General features: G+C 36.8%; 1 protein-coding gene across 3 annotated transcripts in view; it reads left to right on the top strand.

Moving 5' to 3' along the window:
- The window catches only part of PPP2R3A (protein phosphatase 2 regulatory subunit B''alpha), a 202712-nt gene that overhangs the window by 124033 nt on the left and 59063 nt on the right, over positions 1 to 19616 (top strand). For all 3 annotated transcript variants that reach the window (XM_044252310.1, XM_044252309.1, XM_044252311.1), the window contains 3 exons: positions 5862 to 5936; positions 13722 to 13808; positions 17434 to 17590. In XM_044252310.1, the coding sequence (XP_044108245.1) occupies positions 5862 to 5936; positions 13722 to 13808; positions 17434 to 17590 (319 nt within the window). The remainder of the gene's footprint in view (positions 1 to 5861; positions 5937 to 13721; positions 13809 to 17433; positions 17591 to 19616) is intronic.

The following is a 19616-nucleotide window of genomic DNA, read 5'->3' as shown; positions in this document are numbered from 1 at the left end:
CTGCCTTCAGCTTGGGTCATGATCCCTGGGTTCTGGGATCGAGCCCCACATCAGGCTCCCTGATCCGTGGAGAGCCTGCTTCTCCCTCTCCCTCTGCCTGCTGCTCTGCCTATTTGTGCTCTCTCTGCATCTTTCTTTTTTTTTTTTTAAGTTTTTTTTTCCAATTTATTTATTTTCAGAAAAACAGTATTCATTATTTTTTCACCACACCCAGTGCTCCATGCATCTTTCTAATAAATAAAATCTTAAAAAAGATTTATATAAATGGAGAGAGAAGTCTTCTTTATGGGTACGAACTCATTATTGTTAAGATGTCAATTCTGGGGGGCGCCTAGGTGGCTCAGTGGGGTAAAGCCTCTGCCTTCACTCAGGTCGTGATCCCAGGGTCCTGGGATCGAGCCCCGCATTGGGCTCTCTGCTCAGCAAGGAGCCTGCTTCCTCCTCCCTCTCTCTCTGCCTGCCTCTCTGCCTACTTGTGATCTCTGTCAAATAAAATAAATAAAATCTTTAAGAAAAAAAAAAAGATGTCAATTCTGCATTAGCTTTGACTGTTAGAACCATAGTAATTTGTAAATACTCTCTCCCTAAGAAATAAGTAATGGATTAAAATCAATCTGGACCTGTGGGGAAGAAACTCAGAATAAAATAATAAACAGTAACAAATTAACTGAACTGTATTCTAACCACATTAAGGAGAATAAAGGAAGGACAGGAGAGACCTCACCTGAGTAACCTTGAAAAGCAGTATTTTAAATGGATCCTGTAAGACCAGAGACAAAAAAAAAACTATACACTAATACTGTACTCTGTTTAGTGAATTTGTTTCTCAGTGGAATATAGGTTGGCAATTCTGTTAACATTACAAAGGAAAGGGAGAAGTTTAGACTGAACCTTGTGGTATAGTATTAGAATCCATTCTTTATATGGTTACATAGTTTTTAGTATATATAGATAAGTATGGAAATAGAAATAAAAGTGTGTATGCTTGGATTAGTATAGAGGAGTTCATCCCACCCTTGTATGCAGTTTCAGTTATTCATGGTCAACTGCAATCTAGAAGCAGATGGTCCTCCTCTTGACCTAACATTAGAAGGTCAGTAGTTGCCTAAGGCTACATCACAGTGCCTACTCCACTCACCTCCCTTCATCTCATCATGTAAACATTTATCATCTCATGTCATCTCAAGAAGTAAAAGGGTGGGGGGGCCTGGATGCTCAGTGGGTTAAAGCCTCTGCCTTCAGCTCAGGTCATGATCCCAGGGTCCTCGGACCTAGCTCCACATCGGGCTCTCTGCTCAGCAGGGAGCCTGCTTCCCTCTCTTTCTCTGCCTTCCTCTCTGCCTACTTGTGATCTCTCTCTGTGTGTCAAATAAATAAAATCTTAAAAAGTAAAAGGGTGAGTACAGTTCAATAAGATATTTTGAAAGAGAGATCACATTCACATAATTTTTAATATAGTATATTGGTATAATTGCTCTATTTTAATATTTTTAAGCTCTTACTGGGCCTAATTTATAAATTAAACTTTATCATATGTATAGGAAAATATATATATATGGTTTAGAACTATTTGCAATTTCAGGCATCCATGAGGAATCTTGGAACGTATCTCCTGCAGATAAGGGGGGACTGCTGTACATACATGTATTCCTAGTTCTTCCTGCTAGGAGGGCCAAGAGCAATGACATCCTAATGGTAATGAGCACACCTAGCACCCAGATTTATAAATGGTTTCTAAATACCATTTCCAGTAAAGGAACCAGGGCTATTTGGGGGGATAAAAGTAGATTCCAGGGCTGGAACAAGGAAAATGTCAGATGATACCATCTTGTGATACCAGAAACTATAGAAGTGTTCACAGAAGGTTAGGATATGTCAAGAGGATACAGGGGCCAACCTGATAAGATTTCCAATGGCCAGAGTAAGATCAATTTGAGCAACAAAATAAATAATGATAGTGTTAAATTATAACCTTTCATATAAATATGTGGGAGAGGAGGAATCACTCTTCCTTACAGAAGAATTCCAGTTATTAAATATATAGAAAATGAGAGAAATACAAAATCGCTATTAGATAAGCACCACAGGAGCACCTGGGTGGCTCAGTGAGGTAATGCCTCTGCTTTCGGCTCGGGTCATGATCCCAGCATCCCCACATCGGCCTCTGTGCTCGGCAGGGAGTCTGCTTGCCCCCTGCCCCACCTGCCTCTCTGCGTGCTTGTGATCTCTGTCTGTCAAATAAATAAATAAAATCTTTAAAAAAAAAAAAAAGATAAGCACCACAGTATGAATATTACAATCAGGTTCCACAGATGGCTGCTAAAATTGGGGCATCTGGGTGGCTCAGTCAGTTAAGATTCTGCCTTCAGTTCAGGTCATGCTGCCAGAGTCCTGGGACTGAGCCCTGCATCAAGCTCCCTGCTAAGTAGGGAGTCTTCTTCTCTCTCTTTTTCTACCATTCTTCCCTGATTGTGCTATCTCTCTCTCTCTCTCTCTCTCTCTCAAGTAAATAAAATCTTTTTTAAAAAGTGACTGCTGAGGGCGCCTGGGTGGCTCAGTGGGTTAAGCCGCTGCCTTCGGCTCAGGTCATGATCTCAGCGTCCTGGGATCGAGTCCCGCATCAGTTTCTCTGCTCAGCAGGGAGCCTGCTTCCTCCTCTCTCTCTCTGCCTGCCTCTCTGCCTACTTGTAATCTCTCTCTGTCAAATAAATAAATAAAATCTTTAAAAAAAAAAAAAGTGACTGCTGAAATCTGTGGGCAAAAATTTGCCGAGAAACAGAATATTGGCAGTCTTAAAGTATATCCACCCCACAATATTTATTAATTATTAAGGGAGAATAATAACTGTATGGTGAAGAACTCAGAAGTTCCCATTTCAGCCAAGTGTGATCAAACTTAACTCTACAAGATATAAGACATAGTCTTGTATGACTGTAAAGCACACAATACCACATATGTGGTATAACTGCCGAAAATGTATAATCTTAATCTAATCATGAGGAAACATCAGACAAAACCATGTTGAAAAAGTCTACAGAATAACTGACTAGAACTCATTAAGAGTGTCAGAATCATGAGGGGTGCCTGGGTGACTCAGTTGGTTATCCATCTGACTCTTGATTTCAGGGTTGTGAGATCAAGCCTTGCATCAGGCTCCATGCTGAGCATGAAGCCTGCTTAGGGGTCTCTCTCTCTCTCTCTCTCTCTGCCTCTCCCCATTTATGCGCTCTCTCTCTCTCTCTCTCTCTCTCAAAAAAAGTGTATTTTAGAATTATGAAGTACAAGACTGAGGAACTGTAGAAAATTGGGAAAAACCAATGAGGCACAAGAGCTAAATGCATCAACAAAAGGCAACCTATAGAATGGGAGAAGATATTTGCAAATGACTTATCAGATAAAGGGCAGGTATCCAAAACGTATAAAGAACTTAGTAGTCTCAACACCCAAAAAACAAAAAATCCAGTCAAGAAATGTGCAGAAGACATAAATAGACATTTCTCCAAAGAAGACATACAAATGGCTAACAGACAGATGAAAAAATGCTCAACATCACTCCTCATAAGAGAAATACAAATCAAAACCACAATGAGAAACCACCTCATACTGGTCGAATGGTTAAAACTAACAACTCACTAAACAACAGATGTTGGTGGGGATGTGGAGAAAGCGGAACCCTCTTTTACTGTTGGTGGGAATGCAATTTGGTACCACCACTCTGGAAAATAGTATGGAGGATCCTTAAAAAGTTAAAAATAGAACTACCCTATGACCCAGCAATTGCACTACTAAGTATCCATCCAAAGGATACAAAAATACTGATTCAAAGGGGGAACATGCACCCCAATGTATATATTCGCAATGTCCACAGTAGCCAAAATAGAGCCCAGATGTCCATTGACCGGTGAATGGATAAAGAAGAAACGGTCTATATATATGATGAAATCCTACTCAGCCATCAAAAAGAATGAAATCTTGCCATTTGCAATGACATGGATGGAACTAGAGGATATTATGCTAAGCAAAATAAGTCAGAGAAAGACAGGTACCATATGATTTCACTCACATGTGGAATTTAAGAACCAAAACAGATGAACATAGGGGAAGGGAAATTAAAATAGGATAAAAACAGGGAGGCAAATCATAAGAGACTCTTTACTATAGGAAACAAACAGGGTTGCTCAAGGGGAGAGAGATGGGGGATAACTGGGTGATTGTTATTAAGGAGAACACTTGTAATGAGCGCTAGGTGTTACATACAACTGATGAATCACTAAATTCTGCCACTGAAACTAATAATACACTATATGTTAACTAAATTTAATTTAAATTAAAACAATTTTTAAAAAAGAACTAAATGTGGTGTAGAATCCTGGAACAGAAAAAGACACTAAGGGAAAAGCTGGTAACATTTGAATGATGTCTGTAGGTTTACTTTTGTGTCTGTGTTCACTTCCTGGCTTTGATCATTGTACTATGGTTTGTAAGTTGTTACCATTACGGGAAAAGGGCATAGAAAATCTCTAATATTTTTGTAACTTTCCCATAAGTCTTAAATTATTTCCAAATAAAAGGTTAAATAGGGGGTCCATCGGTTTGAGACCACGTTGGTAGATATGGACAGTTAACTGTTCTGAAGAATCAAAGAAAAGAGGTATAACTGATGTCTGCCCATTTACAACTAACCAATTAATAGCTTATATCCATGTTGCCGTTGCTGTTGCCTCTGGTTATTAAATTAACAGTAATTATTTCCAGTAGTTTCTCTAGGCTCATTCAAAGTGCTTTAAAAATCTTATTAGAGGGGTACCTGGGTTGCTCAGTGAGTTGAGCCTCTGCCTTCAGCTCCGGTCATGATCTCAAGGTTCTGGAATCAAGCCCCGGGTCAGGCTTTCTGCTCAGCGGGGAGCCTGCTTCCCCTGCCACCTCACTCTCTCTCTGCCTGCCTCTCTGCCTACTTGTGATCTCTCTCTCTCTCTGTCAAATAAATAAATAAATAAAATCTTTTTTAAAAATCTAATTAGAAAATAAAAATGCTATTTCATGGTTTTAATATTCTAATAGTCTTCCATGAGAATAAAATAGCAGATTTTAAAATAAAAATAAAATCCTAAATTGAAAATAGATTTGTCCACACAGTTATTTTGAAGGACATTAGCTGACTCCCACAATTTAACAGATTTCAAACTTAGCTACATGGCTATTTTTCTCCCTCAGAAACTTCCCAAACCTCTAGGTTAAGAAAGAATCATTGTAGTTAGCTTATATCTTACCATCTTTTCTGTGTAAATTTCTCTTAACCCCTATCCCAGAATCTGTAGGGTGAGTTTCCCTGACATGCCTTGACATGTTAAAATTTCTATACATACCCCTAAGACATATGATTCATAAATCACCAAATAATAGCTAAATTAAAATTGTAATGCTTTATTAAAGTATGCTAGCATATCAAAAGCACACCTAAGTATGCTTGTAATAAAATTTTAATGTTAATACAGTGCTAAATTTTTTTTAAGATTTTCTTTATTAATTTTTTGTCAGAGATCACAAATAGGCAGAGAGGCAGGCAGAGAGAGAGGAGGAAGAAGCAGGCTCCCTGCTGAGCAGAGAGCCCAATGCGGGGCTCCATCCCCGGTCCCCGGACCCTGGGACCACGACCTGAGCCGAAGGCAAAGGCTTTAACCCACTGAGCCACCAGGTGCCCCTAAAGTGTTAAATTTTAAATGCTTTAAAAAGAGCAGGTTTGCTCAACTGGCTACGTATTCTACAGGAAGGAAAAATTCTTTTCAAGTGTTAGTTTTTATTTTATTTATTTTGCTCTTTGGTATGTTTATTTATTTAGTTTTGGTTTTAATCTTCTTCAGGATGTGGTGGATACACACCCTGGCCTCACGTTCCTGAAAGATGCTCCAGAATTCCACTCCCGCTATATCACCACTGTAAGCTGAGTCTTCTTTTTTCTTAATAGAGATCTATAAGTCTTCTTTGTCCAGGCTTTCAGATATCTATGCAAAAGGTAACCTGAGCTATAATGATTATTTTAAGTGGGAGGAAGGTACAGTAAACTTGAATTAGTTATTTGTATCTACTTTCCTTCTTATTAAGTACCAGTGTATACAGTAATGTATTCATTCTGTCTGGTCTTATGAGGTATACTCTTTGCTTTGTTATTAATATTGATACTCAGTTGATATTGAGCATTTACAAACAGCCTTTCCCAGAAAAAGATATGTCTTTCCCAGAAAAGGATGTATCTCAAATTTAGAACTAGAAATGGTAATGAGAAATAGCTTATATATAATCAGAAAAAAAAAAAAAGAATTTAACATAGCATAATCACACTCTCCCATTTTGTGAGGTGTTCCCATGCCCTGTTTCTGATGCATGGCCTCCTTTGACCAGTCACAGTCAAGGCATGAAGTCAGAGCACACCAGCCTGTGGTGCACATTGCAGCCGTGTCCAGCATTCTTTGCCCTAGCTCCCAGATTCTCTCTGCAGGAATTCCAGAGGCGAGCCCCAGGACAAACCCATCCATCACAGCCACACTCAAGTGAGTTAGCCCTTGCGTCTGGCTCACACACCCCAATAAGATTACAGGGCGATCACCCCCAAGAAAAATCCTCTCATTCTTCGAGTACTTTTTGTTGGCTGTGAATTTATTGGATTCTGTCAAGTTACAGAATACTACGATTCTTTTTCTCCTTTCAGAACTTCATTCTTGGCTTTTACATTGGCTCTCTGTTGTAAAACTTTGTAAGTCTTTCTTTGAGCCAGAAGGTGTCACTGTCTTCTAAGACTATCTCAGAAGTGACACTTGCCTGTGAAGCACACCACTACTGTTGTGAAGTGCTGCCACAGTCACCCTGGTGCAGTCACCCTTGTTTCTCACTTGGATTACTTCTACTTGGTCTCGCTGCTTACACCTTCATTGCCCTACAGTGGTCTCCACAAAGCAGAATAATCCTTTGAAAATGTAGGTCAGTTCATGTCACTCCTCTGTTCAAACCCTCCAGTGGCTTCCCATCTCACTCAGAGGAAAAGCCAGAGTCCTTGCTAGGACTCCCCATAATCCCCCCACCACACACACACACACACACACACACACACACACACACACACCCTCACAACCTCTGCGCTCTCATCTCTCCTGTTACCCTGCCCCTCACTTACTGTGCTTTGCTCACAACTGCATCCTCTCTGTTACTGGAACACACCCAACTCCACTTCTGCCTCAGGTGCTTTTCACTTCTTTCCTCTGCCTGAAATACTCTCTGCAGATATCCACATGACTTCTTCCTTTATTTACTTCATTCCAACTGTGCATTCAGAAATTCCCTTATTAGTGAGGCCTTCCCTAAACACCCTTTACCTTCTTCATCCTTCTCCCTCTGTCCCCTCCCCCTACACTCTCTATTCATTTGTTCTACCTTATTTTTCTTCTCAGATTTTATATCATTTAATATTTTAAAGCTTAAAATCTCCCTCTCTATGATAGAAATTCCACTGAAGCAGGGAATTTGTCTATGTTTTTCACTACAGTATCTCCAATACCTAGAATAGTGCCTAGCGCATATTAGATAAACAGTATGTATTGAATAAATAAATGAAATTATCCATGCTTAAGAATCCTACACATTAACTCTGGCTTAAATTCCATAGGGAATTACTGGGTTCTGATTGTTGATTGTTCTGTAAATTCAGGGCATGTTAACAGCGTAATTGAGAATCTTAAGAGCTAGAAAAGATCCTAGAGATAATCCAGCCCAACCCTCTATGAATTCAGAAAATACTCTCTATGAGGAACTTTTTATTGGAATTTATTCTTAGAAAAGATGGTAAATAACAGAATTTTAAGATAGAGATAAATTTTCTGTCTCTACACTTTTTATTTTGGTATTTGTTGAAGTACCTTGGACCCATGATGGTCTGTATCATCTAGCAAGTGGTCCCCAGGAATTTATAATTTCAGGGTGAAAAGCCATGAAACAATTTTGTTCACATATAATTCACATTTTCCTAGAAATTCTATTATGTTAATCATTAAACAAAGAGAACTAAATTGGTCAATTAACAGGATATAATTAATTATCTCTGCTGACATATATTCATGGTGTTTACATATTATTTATATTTTTAAAACTCACACTCTGTTATTATTATGCTTTTTTATCCTCAATTCACAAAAATAAATCCTTTACCCAGAAATAATTACTAAATTGTAAAATACTTGGGATGAAATATTGATAATAGGGCAATTCAGAATAGCAGCATAACAAATAGTAAACAAGATCCCATTGAGAATATAGAATGTGGTCTACGGCCATACCACCCTGAACGCGCCCGATCTCGTCTGATCTCGGAAGCTAAGCAGGGTCGGGCCTGGTTAGTACTTGGATGGGAGAATATAGAATGTGAATCTCTGTGTATTAAGATAAGTGTATCTAGGGTAATAACTTCATCGTACCATCTAAAAAAGGAAAGTGCAAATAAAAAGTATTATATGAATATCTGGAAACAGGATTTTTTTTAAAGGTCTGGTTATTTTTTCTCCCTACTGCCTCTTCTGTTGTGAGATCTGGTCAAATAATAGTATGAAGTCATTGGAACTTGTGCATTACTTCAGAGCACAGTTTTTCTAGAGCAAATCGAAATAAGTTTTCTAGTATGAAATTAATGAATGTTGTTAATGGCATAAAAGCGAATGACAGAGGCATCATTCTCTATCTTGTTCAGAACAAAAACTGTTAAGTTCACACTTTCTTAGAAATTTAGCCTCAGAATTAAAGATAAATATCTTAGAAAAAGCAAAATTGATTAGTCATTTGACCCTATCGAATGTTATATAATCTCAGTGGCATGTAGTATAAAACAATACTTTTTTTTTTGTTGGCATGCTAGAGTTTTTTTTATCAATTTCACTTCAGTCAGAAGAAACTACTGACACAAAGATGACTCAAATACTAGTTTTAGTGTGGCACTCATATGGTGAAATTTGGGCAACTTTTATTTTCTGTTTATCACTGAAAAACCTGGGACTTAGGAAAAGACTTTTCATTTGTTTGTTTAGTTAATTATTTTGTCAGCTATTTCCAGACTGGAAAGACAGAGCCCCAACTATGCATACAGCAAAAAGAATATCACTACCCATATAAGGGAATGCACCTAAAGTTACTCCATATTCTCCTTTATTTCCAGAGACAACTTGGCATTTAAGAAATAAGTCTCTTGATACTGAATGAAAATGAAAATTGGAAATACTAACAAATTAAAGCCCTTGAATTTGCAGTTTTGCATGCTGTGTAAAGAAATTACCAGTGAAAAAGACTGCTTATCCTAGCTGGCATATGCTGACTTTTTTGAGGAAAGAGGTGCTCATGTGAGTTTTTAAAATAAACAATGAGATTGAAAATACTTCTTTGTGACACTGGTAATGGCAGCAAAGACATTTCTCTGGCGTGCTCAGATGGTATCTTAGTGATAGCTTCAGTGTCTTCATTGGCCTGAAGCCATCACTTTAGGCTAAAATGCCAGGATTTTAATTGTTGAAGACAAGGTACTGATATTTCTTGAGATGACTAAACTGTGGTGGAGACTGCTCATCACCAACAGCTTGGCTCTTTCCCCTTGAGAATTTTTCCTCTTGATAGAGAAAGGAGGAAATTTATATTAGATAGATTTTTTTTTTTTTAAAGTCCAAATTCTGCAGAGAACCATGGAGAAATACTTTTTGGAGCCATACTAACCAGAGGGTGACCAGTCAAGGATCTTTTCACCATTCCCTGCCAGGTAGAAGAACCATGCTTCCAGCATTTGAGAATGTTCTTCTGCATAAATTACCTACAGTGAGCCATCTCTGTAATTTTTGTGTCCACATCCACTCCACTTGGCAAAACCTGTCTGACAGCTACCAAACACTTGCTCAAATTTCTGGTGACCTACACTTGTGAATTAGAGGTTTCCGGTTCAGTAGTTATAAGGAAAAAGAAAGGAAACTAATTTAAAATTCAGACTATCAAGGTGACTACAGATCCCTTGGTAAAAAATTAGCAAATTTCGTTCCACTTATTGGTGATAAACAGTTATTCTTACTATTAACAATTCTTTTTTAAAAATTTTCTATTTAAAAACTGGGATTAATTTCTTTTTTATTTACCTAAAAGTAGTAGAACAAAATTACGGGGAAAAATCAAGGGTAGATGTAGAACCAAGCAGCCACATGTTCTCACCACTAGATGGTGCCCCTACTTCAGTAAGCTAAAATGCTGACTCAGTAATGTGGAAACCAATAAATGTGCTGATGAAGTGGGGCTACTGAATAGAGATTTAGACTATGGAAAAATGGACTACAAGTACATTTTTTCATATTATTAGATAAGTAAGTTAGCAGAGGCTAAAAGTAGAAAATGTTTAACAGTCAAAACATTTGTGAATTTTTTAAATTCTGTTAAAAAAACAAAAAATGAATAACAAAATAAGCAAAAATAAATACAGATCAATGCTGTATCATTTTAAGTGTAACACAGTACCTCCATAAATAATACAAAATATTTGAGGCATATATAAATATAAAATTTTGGTAGCTAGGAAACTTAGAGTTTAGATAAATTTATATTTAAAATCAAATACTACAGATAAAAATATAATCATATTCAACATAGAAAATTTTGGTGTAATGATATGTTTTGAAATTGACTTTACTTGAGAGAGGAGACATGGAACGATGATAAATGGTATTCTTACTGTTTATTTTCTATATATAATTTTTGTGCTAAAAATCCTCCATCTTGGGCGCCTGGGTGGCTCAGTGGGTTAAGCCGCTGCCTTCGGTTCAGGTCATGATCTCAGGGTCCTGGGATGGAGTCCCGCATTGGGCTCTCTGCTCAGCAGGGAGCCTGCTTCCTCCTCTCTCTCTGCCTGCCTCTCTGCCTGCTTGTGATCTCTGTCTGTCAAATAAATAAATAAAACCTTTAAAAAAAAAAAAAAAAGATTCTTTAAAAAAAAAAAAAAATCCTCCATCTTTTTTTTTTCCTCCAACTTTTTTATATGAACTTTGATTAATGAGGACACATGAGGTAATGAGCACTGGGTATTATATAAGACTGATGAATCACTAACTTCTACCATACAAATTAATTGTATGTTAATTAATTGGTTTTAAATTTTAAAAATAAAATTAAAAATTTCTGAAACCAATAATACATTATATGTTAATTGGATTTAAGTTTTTAAAAAAATACACTGTTGAGTAAGATACCATGGGTTTGAACTGCATGGACCACTTATATGCAGATTTTTTATAGCACTGTAAATATATTTTCTCTTCCTTATGATTTTAATATTTTCTTTTCTCTAGCTTGCTTTATTATAAGACTACAGTATATATAGTACGTATATAATATACAAAATATGTGTTAATCAACTGTTTACATAATTCATAAGGCTTCCAGTCAACAGTAAGCTATTAGTAGTTAAGTTTGGGGGAGTCAAGTTATAGTGGATTTTCAACTGTACATGGCTGGGAGTTGGTACCCCTAGCCCATGAAATCTTGCCGTTTGCAACAACACTAATTGACTTTGAAGACATTATGCTAAATGAAATAAGTCAGAGACAAATACTACATGATCTCTCTCATATGTGGAATCTTAAAAAATAAAACCAAGATAAAGAAAACAGATTGATGATTGCCAGAGGCAAAATGGGTGAAGAGAGAGTCAAAAGGTATAAACTTCCAGTTATAGAATAAGTAATAATGGGGACGTAAAGTAGAAACATGGTGACTGTTGTTAATACTATATAGTACTATGTATAATTAATACCATATATAATGTAGTAATATAAATATATTGCACATTTGAAAGTTGCTAAGAGAGTAAATCTTAAAAGTTCTCATCACAAGAAAAAAAATCCATAACTCGGTATGGTGGCAGATGTTCAGGGGAATTTCTGCAGTGATTATTTTGCAATATGTACAAATATCAAATCATGTCTTACACCAAAAAGTGATATAATGTATATCAGTTATTTCTCAAATAAAAAAATATATCAAGCAATTGATACTGATACTCAGAGCACCATATCAAGCACTGGGTTGCAAATCAAGAAAGAACTGGTACCTTGAAGTTTGGAGGTGATAATGGTCAAGTTGCACCAGTGTTTAGAATAACACCATAGGATGAACTGAAGGAGACTCATGTGACAGTTGAAGCACAGAAGACAGAGCTCTACCCCAGTGCCTGTTCTGACGCTTCCTGTGGAGTTAGCAGTTGAGCTAGATTCTGAAGAGTCAGGAATTAGCACTACTATAGGATATGGAAAACTGGGCAGCGGAAATCTGGGCCATCATTCTGAGGATGTGTTTTCCCTGCTCTGTCTGAGAATCACTCTCTTTGCTAAGGAATCCAGAAGGGGAATGGTGGTTTAGTCCCTCATTAGGCCCACTCTTTGGAGAGATGTCCAAATGTTTTCCCTTTTTTGTTCTTGCCCTAAAATAACTTTTAAAAAAGATCTAACCTTTTCCATGATAAAAACCACCAAGGAGGGCGCCTGGGTGGCTCAGTGGGTTGAGCCGCTGCCTTCAGCTCAGGTCATGATCTCAGGGTCCTGGGATCGAGCCGCACATCGGGCTCTCTGCTCAGCAGAGAGCCTGCTTCCCTCTTTCTCTCTCTCTGCCTGCCTCTCTGTCTACTTGTGATCTCTGTCAAATAAACAAATAAAATCTTTAAAAAAAAAAAACACACCAAGGATACAGGATTTCTATTAGATAATCAAAATCAAAGGCAAAGTGTCAAAAAAAAAAAAAAGACTGCTTATGATGAGCACTTGTTGTTATATGTAAGTGATCAATCACTAAATTCTGCTCCTGAAACCGGTATTACCCTATATGTTAACTAACTAGAATTTAAATAAAACCTTGAAACCAAAAAGATACAATGCTTCATTTTGGAAGAAAAAAACAAAACTAGTGGGTCATAGGGAAATTAAATGTGTAGGCATAACCCCAGGTAAAACTGACTACGCTGTGGCCTCCTCCCTCCAGGATAGCAGCCAATCCTTCTCCAATCCTCCACTACACCACAACAAACATGTCATCAATCTCAGACACATTTGCTTCGTTCCCTCCTCTCTCATCCTGTCCAGGGTCTTCTCCAGAGTTTCACATCTGTTATTAAACTCTTTAAACGCTAGCTAATAACAAAATTGCTCATGCCCAAGTAAGGACTTAGTATTAGAGATATCGCAGATGTATTTGAGTTTCCAGAAAGAGTCTGGAAGACAAGAAGTCTTTAAGAGTCCAATGAATAAGGCTATAATAACCAGAATAATGCCGTCTTTAATCATACCATGTTGGCAGCCATTCTTATGACCTATGAATTGTTAAGCCAACCCAATGTGTATTTCCCACCTCATTTGCCTTCCTAAAACATTCACCCAATAAACACTGCTTGAATCAGGCATCACTATATAAGATGAGAGGTAAATAAAGTGACATGTAGGTAGCTGGGAAATGCAGGCCTGTGCGCAAAGAGTATCTTTATTATTCTTGGTATTATGAGGAACGTGGTGTAGATTTTTAAAATATCATTAGTTTTTATTAGAAATTACACTTTCCTTAATCAGAAAAACAAAACATAGCTTGGTTCAGGAGACATTCGTAAGATGGCCTTTGGTGAAGTAATACATATCTTCAGTGTTTTTATTTTATTTGTTTCCTTTTGGAACCAGGTTATTCAGAGAATATTCTACACAGTCAACAGATCTTGGAGTGGAAAAATAACTTCGACAGAGATAAGAAAAAGCAACTTTTTGCAAGTATGTCTCTCACTGAAATTCATATATAAAGAACAAGTTAGGGATGCCAAGCTTCTGCCTTCAGGCTATGATACCAGGGTCCTGGGATCAGTCCACATCAGGCTTCCTGCTCAGCAGGGAGTCTGCTTCTCCCTTGGTCTGCAGGTCTCCCTGCTTGTGCGCTTTCTCTCTTCTCTCTCTCTCACAAATAAAAATTTTTTTTAAATTTAAAAAAAAAAGAAAGAACAAGTTAAATAATATTCTTATTTCATTTAACAAATATTTGAGTGCTTATTGTATGCAGAGCCCTTTGGCTACTTTCGGTCATGAAGCATTTACCAAATACCTGGGATGTGTTGGGGAGATCAAAGATGAATAAGAAGGGATTTTTATATCAAGGTACATGGACTAAAAGAAAAGTGCACAGTCACACCTGATGAAAATTTCCACAGAAATGGGTAACAAATATGCAGGGAAGGCCTCACAGAAGGCCTGGCATGTGGTCTTAATCTTGGAGGGTATTGGAAGTTTATCAAAATAAAAAATTAGAAGGGGATTCCAGATAAAGGGAGCAACATATGCAAAGCCCCAGAAGCATGAAAGTGTCTGCAGTCTAAGAACAGTCTAAAGCAGCCAGTGCCTCCGCAGAGAGTAACCAGTGATACAGCCTCAGGGGTGAGATGGGCTGGGTTAGGAAAGGCGTTGCAAAAGGAATAGAGGGGTTGCAACTTGATCCTTTCAGTAACAACTCTTTATCCAGCTCCTACTAGAGTGGAGAAAAATACTAAAAAGTCCTTTTAAGAAAGAATACTTTCCTTTCAATTATTTTATTTATTTTACCAAATAAGAGAGAACGTGTATAGACCACTAGTGGGAGCCTTTTACCGAGATAATCCTCATGCCTGATTGTTCAAGCTTCCATTAACCTAAAGAAAGAATTTCATACTTGAAAGGAAAAAAATTATTTTATTTTCAATGAATCAAACTAAACGAAGCTTAGGCTAATAATACAACCTTATATACTCTTTATTTTTCCCTGTCTTCATCTGGGACAAAGTAATGAAGACTTGGCAAAATTAGCAGCCCATAATTCATATAAAAACCTTTTTTATTCCAAAATGAATAGTAATTATCCTGCCTCTCTCAGTAGGTAACGTGGGATGGGATGGGTTGAGATGGCAGTAATTCCATAAAAGAGGCCTTCCACCTTAAGAATGGTAATCCCTCACATTGCCGAAGCACATTAGAGTTTGTAACAGTTTCTGGCTTTACTGTAATATATATTTTTTAATTGATAAAATTTGAGGTGCAGATATGGTTGAATGACTTAGATAAGATCACACAGCAAGTAAATGGCCAATCTGGAAACAGAAGTGTTCTTTTTAGAGCATCATTTAATTTTTCCCCCCTTCCCTATCTCTCTCCCACTCTTCCTATTAGTACATTATTCATGAATGTATGCTCATGATTTATATGCTCATAAAGCATTCAAATAATATGAAAATATCTAGAATAATCAGCAGAAGTCACTGTCTACCTCTTCACCCTACAATTTCATTCTCTTTCCCAGAGGGAACCCATCCATATTATGGTTTTATTCCCTTATACGTATACATGGAGTAAACAGTTTTATTTTGTATGGCTGCTTTTTTGAGGTGATTTTTTTTAAGTATATGAGATAATTTTGTTAATTTTGGTTCCCCCCCCCCCAACAGCATATCTTAACATTCTTTTCATTACCATGCATATAAATCTTAACTGCTGCATCATCTATGGCGTGGCTCTACCATAACTAAATTACATATTCCCCTATAGAGGATGTTTAAGTTGTTTTCAGGTTTTTCCTATTTGCAGTGATACAGTAAATATCCTTATATACTTTCCTTGTGTGTGTACGTAGGTAAGAATTTTTCTAGAATAGACTACTGGAGGGGAAATCCTGGATCAAATGGTATATGCATTTTCAGGGTTTGTTTTCTTTAAGATTGTTTATTTTTAAGTAATCTCTGCACCCAAAGTGGAACTCAGATGCACAACCCCAAAATCAAGAGTTGCACGCTCTACCAACTGAGCCAGCCAGTAGCCCCAGTGTGGTTTTCAGTTTGATAGATCCTGCCAACTTAGTCTCCTGAAAACCTGTACTAGTTCATACTTACACATTCATCAATAGCACAAGTTTTCTGTCTTTTTCATTTTCTGATAATCTAGTAGGGGAGAATGAGAACTCCTTCTCAAGATTTGTTTTATTGTATGTATTCTCCTTTATACATGTTAAAGAGCATTTTATAAAATAAAACATTACAAGCAATGTTTGGAAAACAGAAAAATCATATTTCATCACCCTAATACAACTAATAGCATTTTTGTATGTGTTCTTCTAGTCTCATATAAATGTGCAGATTTTAGGATTTTACAGAATTCTTATTATGTGTAATCTTAACCCATATTTTGCATTTACCACATCATGGTTTTCCTTTGTTTCTGTGGAGTCTTTATAATTTTTACTGGCAACAGAATCTTCCATTAAGACGTTTTACTATAATAGTTTATGTTCTCAACTTGCCAGAATTGGTTTCCCAGTATTTACATTTTGGAACATAATTTCTCATTGAAGCAATCTATTCGCATTATGAAACAGTCACCTCTCTCCCTTGTAATATTTTTCACCTTGAATTCCATTTTACTTTCCAATAATACTGACACTTTTTTGGGTTAGGATTTAGCTAGCATATATTTGTACTTTTTTTTAAACCGCCTTTTAAATTTTATTTTAGTGTTATCTCTTATGGATAGCGCATACCTAGATATGTTTTTGGGGGGGTTGGTTTTTATACTCAATCTGAAAATACTTTAATATGGACACTTAATTCATTTACATTACTGTGATTGTTGATGTGTCTGATCTGATTTCTGCCATCTCATTTTGTTTTTTCTATTTCTGAAGGTTTTTTATGGCTTCTTATATCTTTCTTTCTGAATCTTTCATTTCTGAAAACATCTTCATTTGTCTGCCCACTTGTATGATAATTACAAGAATTTTAAGAATTCTGGGTTCAAAATTATTGTTTCTGGTGTTTTCCATAGGGACACTCAGTGAGTCAGGGGAGCCCCAGTTTAATTTCCAGCACAGGACCCTGCAGCTCCATCCCTATGTCTTCTTTGCGGGCCACCACACATCAGCACAATGCTACGTATAAGTCACCTTCACAGTAAACTTGATCTCATTACAAAGCCCAACCCTATATGTGGATTTCTACTCTACATAATAGAATAGATGCTCACTCTTCATAATTTTGGAAAGTTAGAAGCAGTGTCAGTTTATGACCATGTAATTCAGCCTGTTGTCCAATTGTTCTGGCTTACTAGTCTGGGGACCTTTGATGGGCTACAGTCTCCTTGGTAACAGTCCTTCCCTTTCCTTGCTTTTAAATCCTCCACTGCATCTAACCCTTTGTTAAGTGTAATACAGACTCATAAATGCTTATAGATTGGTCATTTGATTAAAGTTTGGAAGAGGTTCCTGATTTGGTACTCAAACCAAAAATTTTAATTCAATTTAAAATTAAACTTTACTAGACCATATAACGGCCAAAGCTGGTTTTCATAATTTTAAAATAAATTAATCTTTCTCTTCATACTATTTCAGACTCTAGCCCTTTTGGAAGAAGAGGAAGATATAAACCAAATCACAGATTACTTCTCCTATGAACATTTCTATGTTATTTATTGTAAATTCTGGGAACTAGATAGTGATCATGACCTCTACATCAGCCAGGCCGATTTATCTCGATACAATGACCAGGGTAAGTCTTTTATAAGTGTTAAAACTTAGCTATTTTGAAAAAGGCAAGAGTTATATGAATTGTTATATGAATGATAAATTCCCATTTCTTAAATTCTTTATCTAATCTGTCCTCTTTAATGAACCAAGAATTTTTAAGTGGGAATGGGTGAAGGTATCAATTTTTTATTTAGAAAGCAAGTAGAGGAGAAGGGACTTACAGTAAGTAAACAATTAGAGTCTGTTGTGATTAATTGCTGAGTCTTTATAGTGATGTTTATTTTCTAATGATGAATTGAATAAGATTCATACCTATGTAAAGTTTATTTGAAAGAGAATATATGTATACCCTTATAAATTTCCCATTTTACAGTGTTTATGAATAGCCAAGGATGAAAATGTTTCTAACTTGACATTGTTTTCCAGGAATCATAAAAACTTACTTTTTGGAATTTAGTTCCTGAGTAAGTATTTTCCCTGCAGATGAATTTTGAGTGCTTTCTTGTATCAGAAAGCAAAAATATCACATACCACATGATATTACCCCCTTTACTTCATTTTTACCAGTAGTAAACTTAGAAACTATTACCTGATGATTTACTGTTCTTCACCAAGCACCAAAATACATTGACTTGTTTTTTTCTCATAAGACTGTCTCTGATCTATTCTTAAATGTCTTCTCAAGCACTGCTGATTTTTAAAAAATCAGCCTTTAGCCTTTTAGATGTAGCAAAGTACAAACCTTAAACAAATGCGTTGAATTTCACTTCTGTTATTTAGTATATCTGTGATTAACCGTTTATATCTTAAGAAAGGGCTGATTCTATATGATGTCAAGTTTCATAGAACTTTCCATATATAAGAAAGAGTTCTACCTCTCAATTCTCAGGTCCCAACAACGTATCAAGAGAAAATACTCATGTGTACTTGTTGATAAACAAGCAGTACTTGTTTAGTACTCTACTCCCTTGTTTAGGTAGTCCTAACCTTCCTGTCACCAGAATAGCACAAAAATGGAAATATTCACAGGTGTATCAGGTCAGCTTTATTAGCTCTGCACCTTCTAATCACCAGTGACCAGATCAACTATGTTAACATGTGGTCATGCAAAACCTTACAGGTTCTAAATCATGCTCTCTGGCTTATATACCATAATTCTCACCAAGTCCCAAAATATTGTATATATACACCTAGGCCTGCATGATGAAGGTGTCACTGAGACCATCTAATTGCCAGTGCACCTACCTATCCTAAATGGGACAGCATGATCTTCAATTTTCGGCTAAACTTTCTGAATTTAAAAAATACCTTTTTTTTTTTTTAATTAAGTCCCATGCCTTTCCTATACAGCTCTCTATTTGTCTATCTAGTACAAATTATTAACCCCATAAACCAATGTTCAACAAAGTATAGAGGGTCCTTATATAAGCTTTTTGGCCAGGCATGGCTCTACTGACCCCCATATTCCTAACATCTTCAGCCAAACTAATTTTACCTTGGGCTGATTGTACCTAACTCTGTGCAGAAGAATTAGATGCTGGTAGCTACTAACTCTCTAATGACTCATCCCTTGTTTTGAAATTGTAGTATACATGCCATTGCCTGGAGCACTTAAAAGAAAGATTCCTGTCCTTACTAATCCATGGGTCTGAGCTGTACTGGCATATTCTTTCAGTTAAAAGTAAAGCCTTTGGTTATTTTGAACCAATAATGAGGTACACCGCTATAGATTCTCTAGGATCTATCATCAAAAGTAGTATATGTCTGGGGCACCTGGGTGGCTCAGTGGGTTAAAGCCTCTGCCTTCGGCTCAGGTCATGATCCCAGGGTCCTGGGATCGAGTCCCGCATCGGGCTCACTGCTCAGTGGAGAGCCTGCTTCCTCCTCTCTCTCTGCCTGCCTCTCTGCCTACTTGTGATCTCTGTCTGTCAAATAAATTTTAAAAATCTTAATAAAGTTTAAAAAAAAAGTAGTATATGTCTAAAGATATAATTGTGTCTCTGAATAAAACTTACTGATGGAATTTCTCAAATGATATGTTCTGTTTT

The sequence above is a fragment of the Neovison vison genome, chromosome 6 (genome assembly GCF_020171115.1).
Source record: "Neovison vison isolate M4711 chromosome 6, ASM_NN_V1, whole genome shotgun sequence".
Classification (NCBI taxonomy): Eukaryota; Metazoa; Chordata; class Mammalia; order Carnivora; family Mustelidae; genus Neogale; species Neogale vison.
This window is presented reverse-complemented; position numbering and strand designations above follow the sequence as displayed.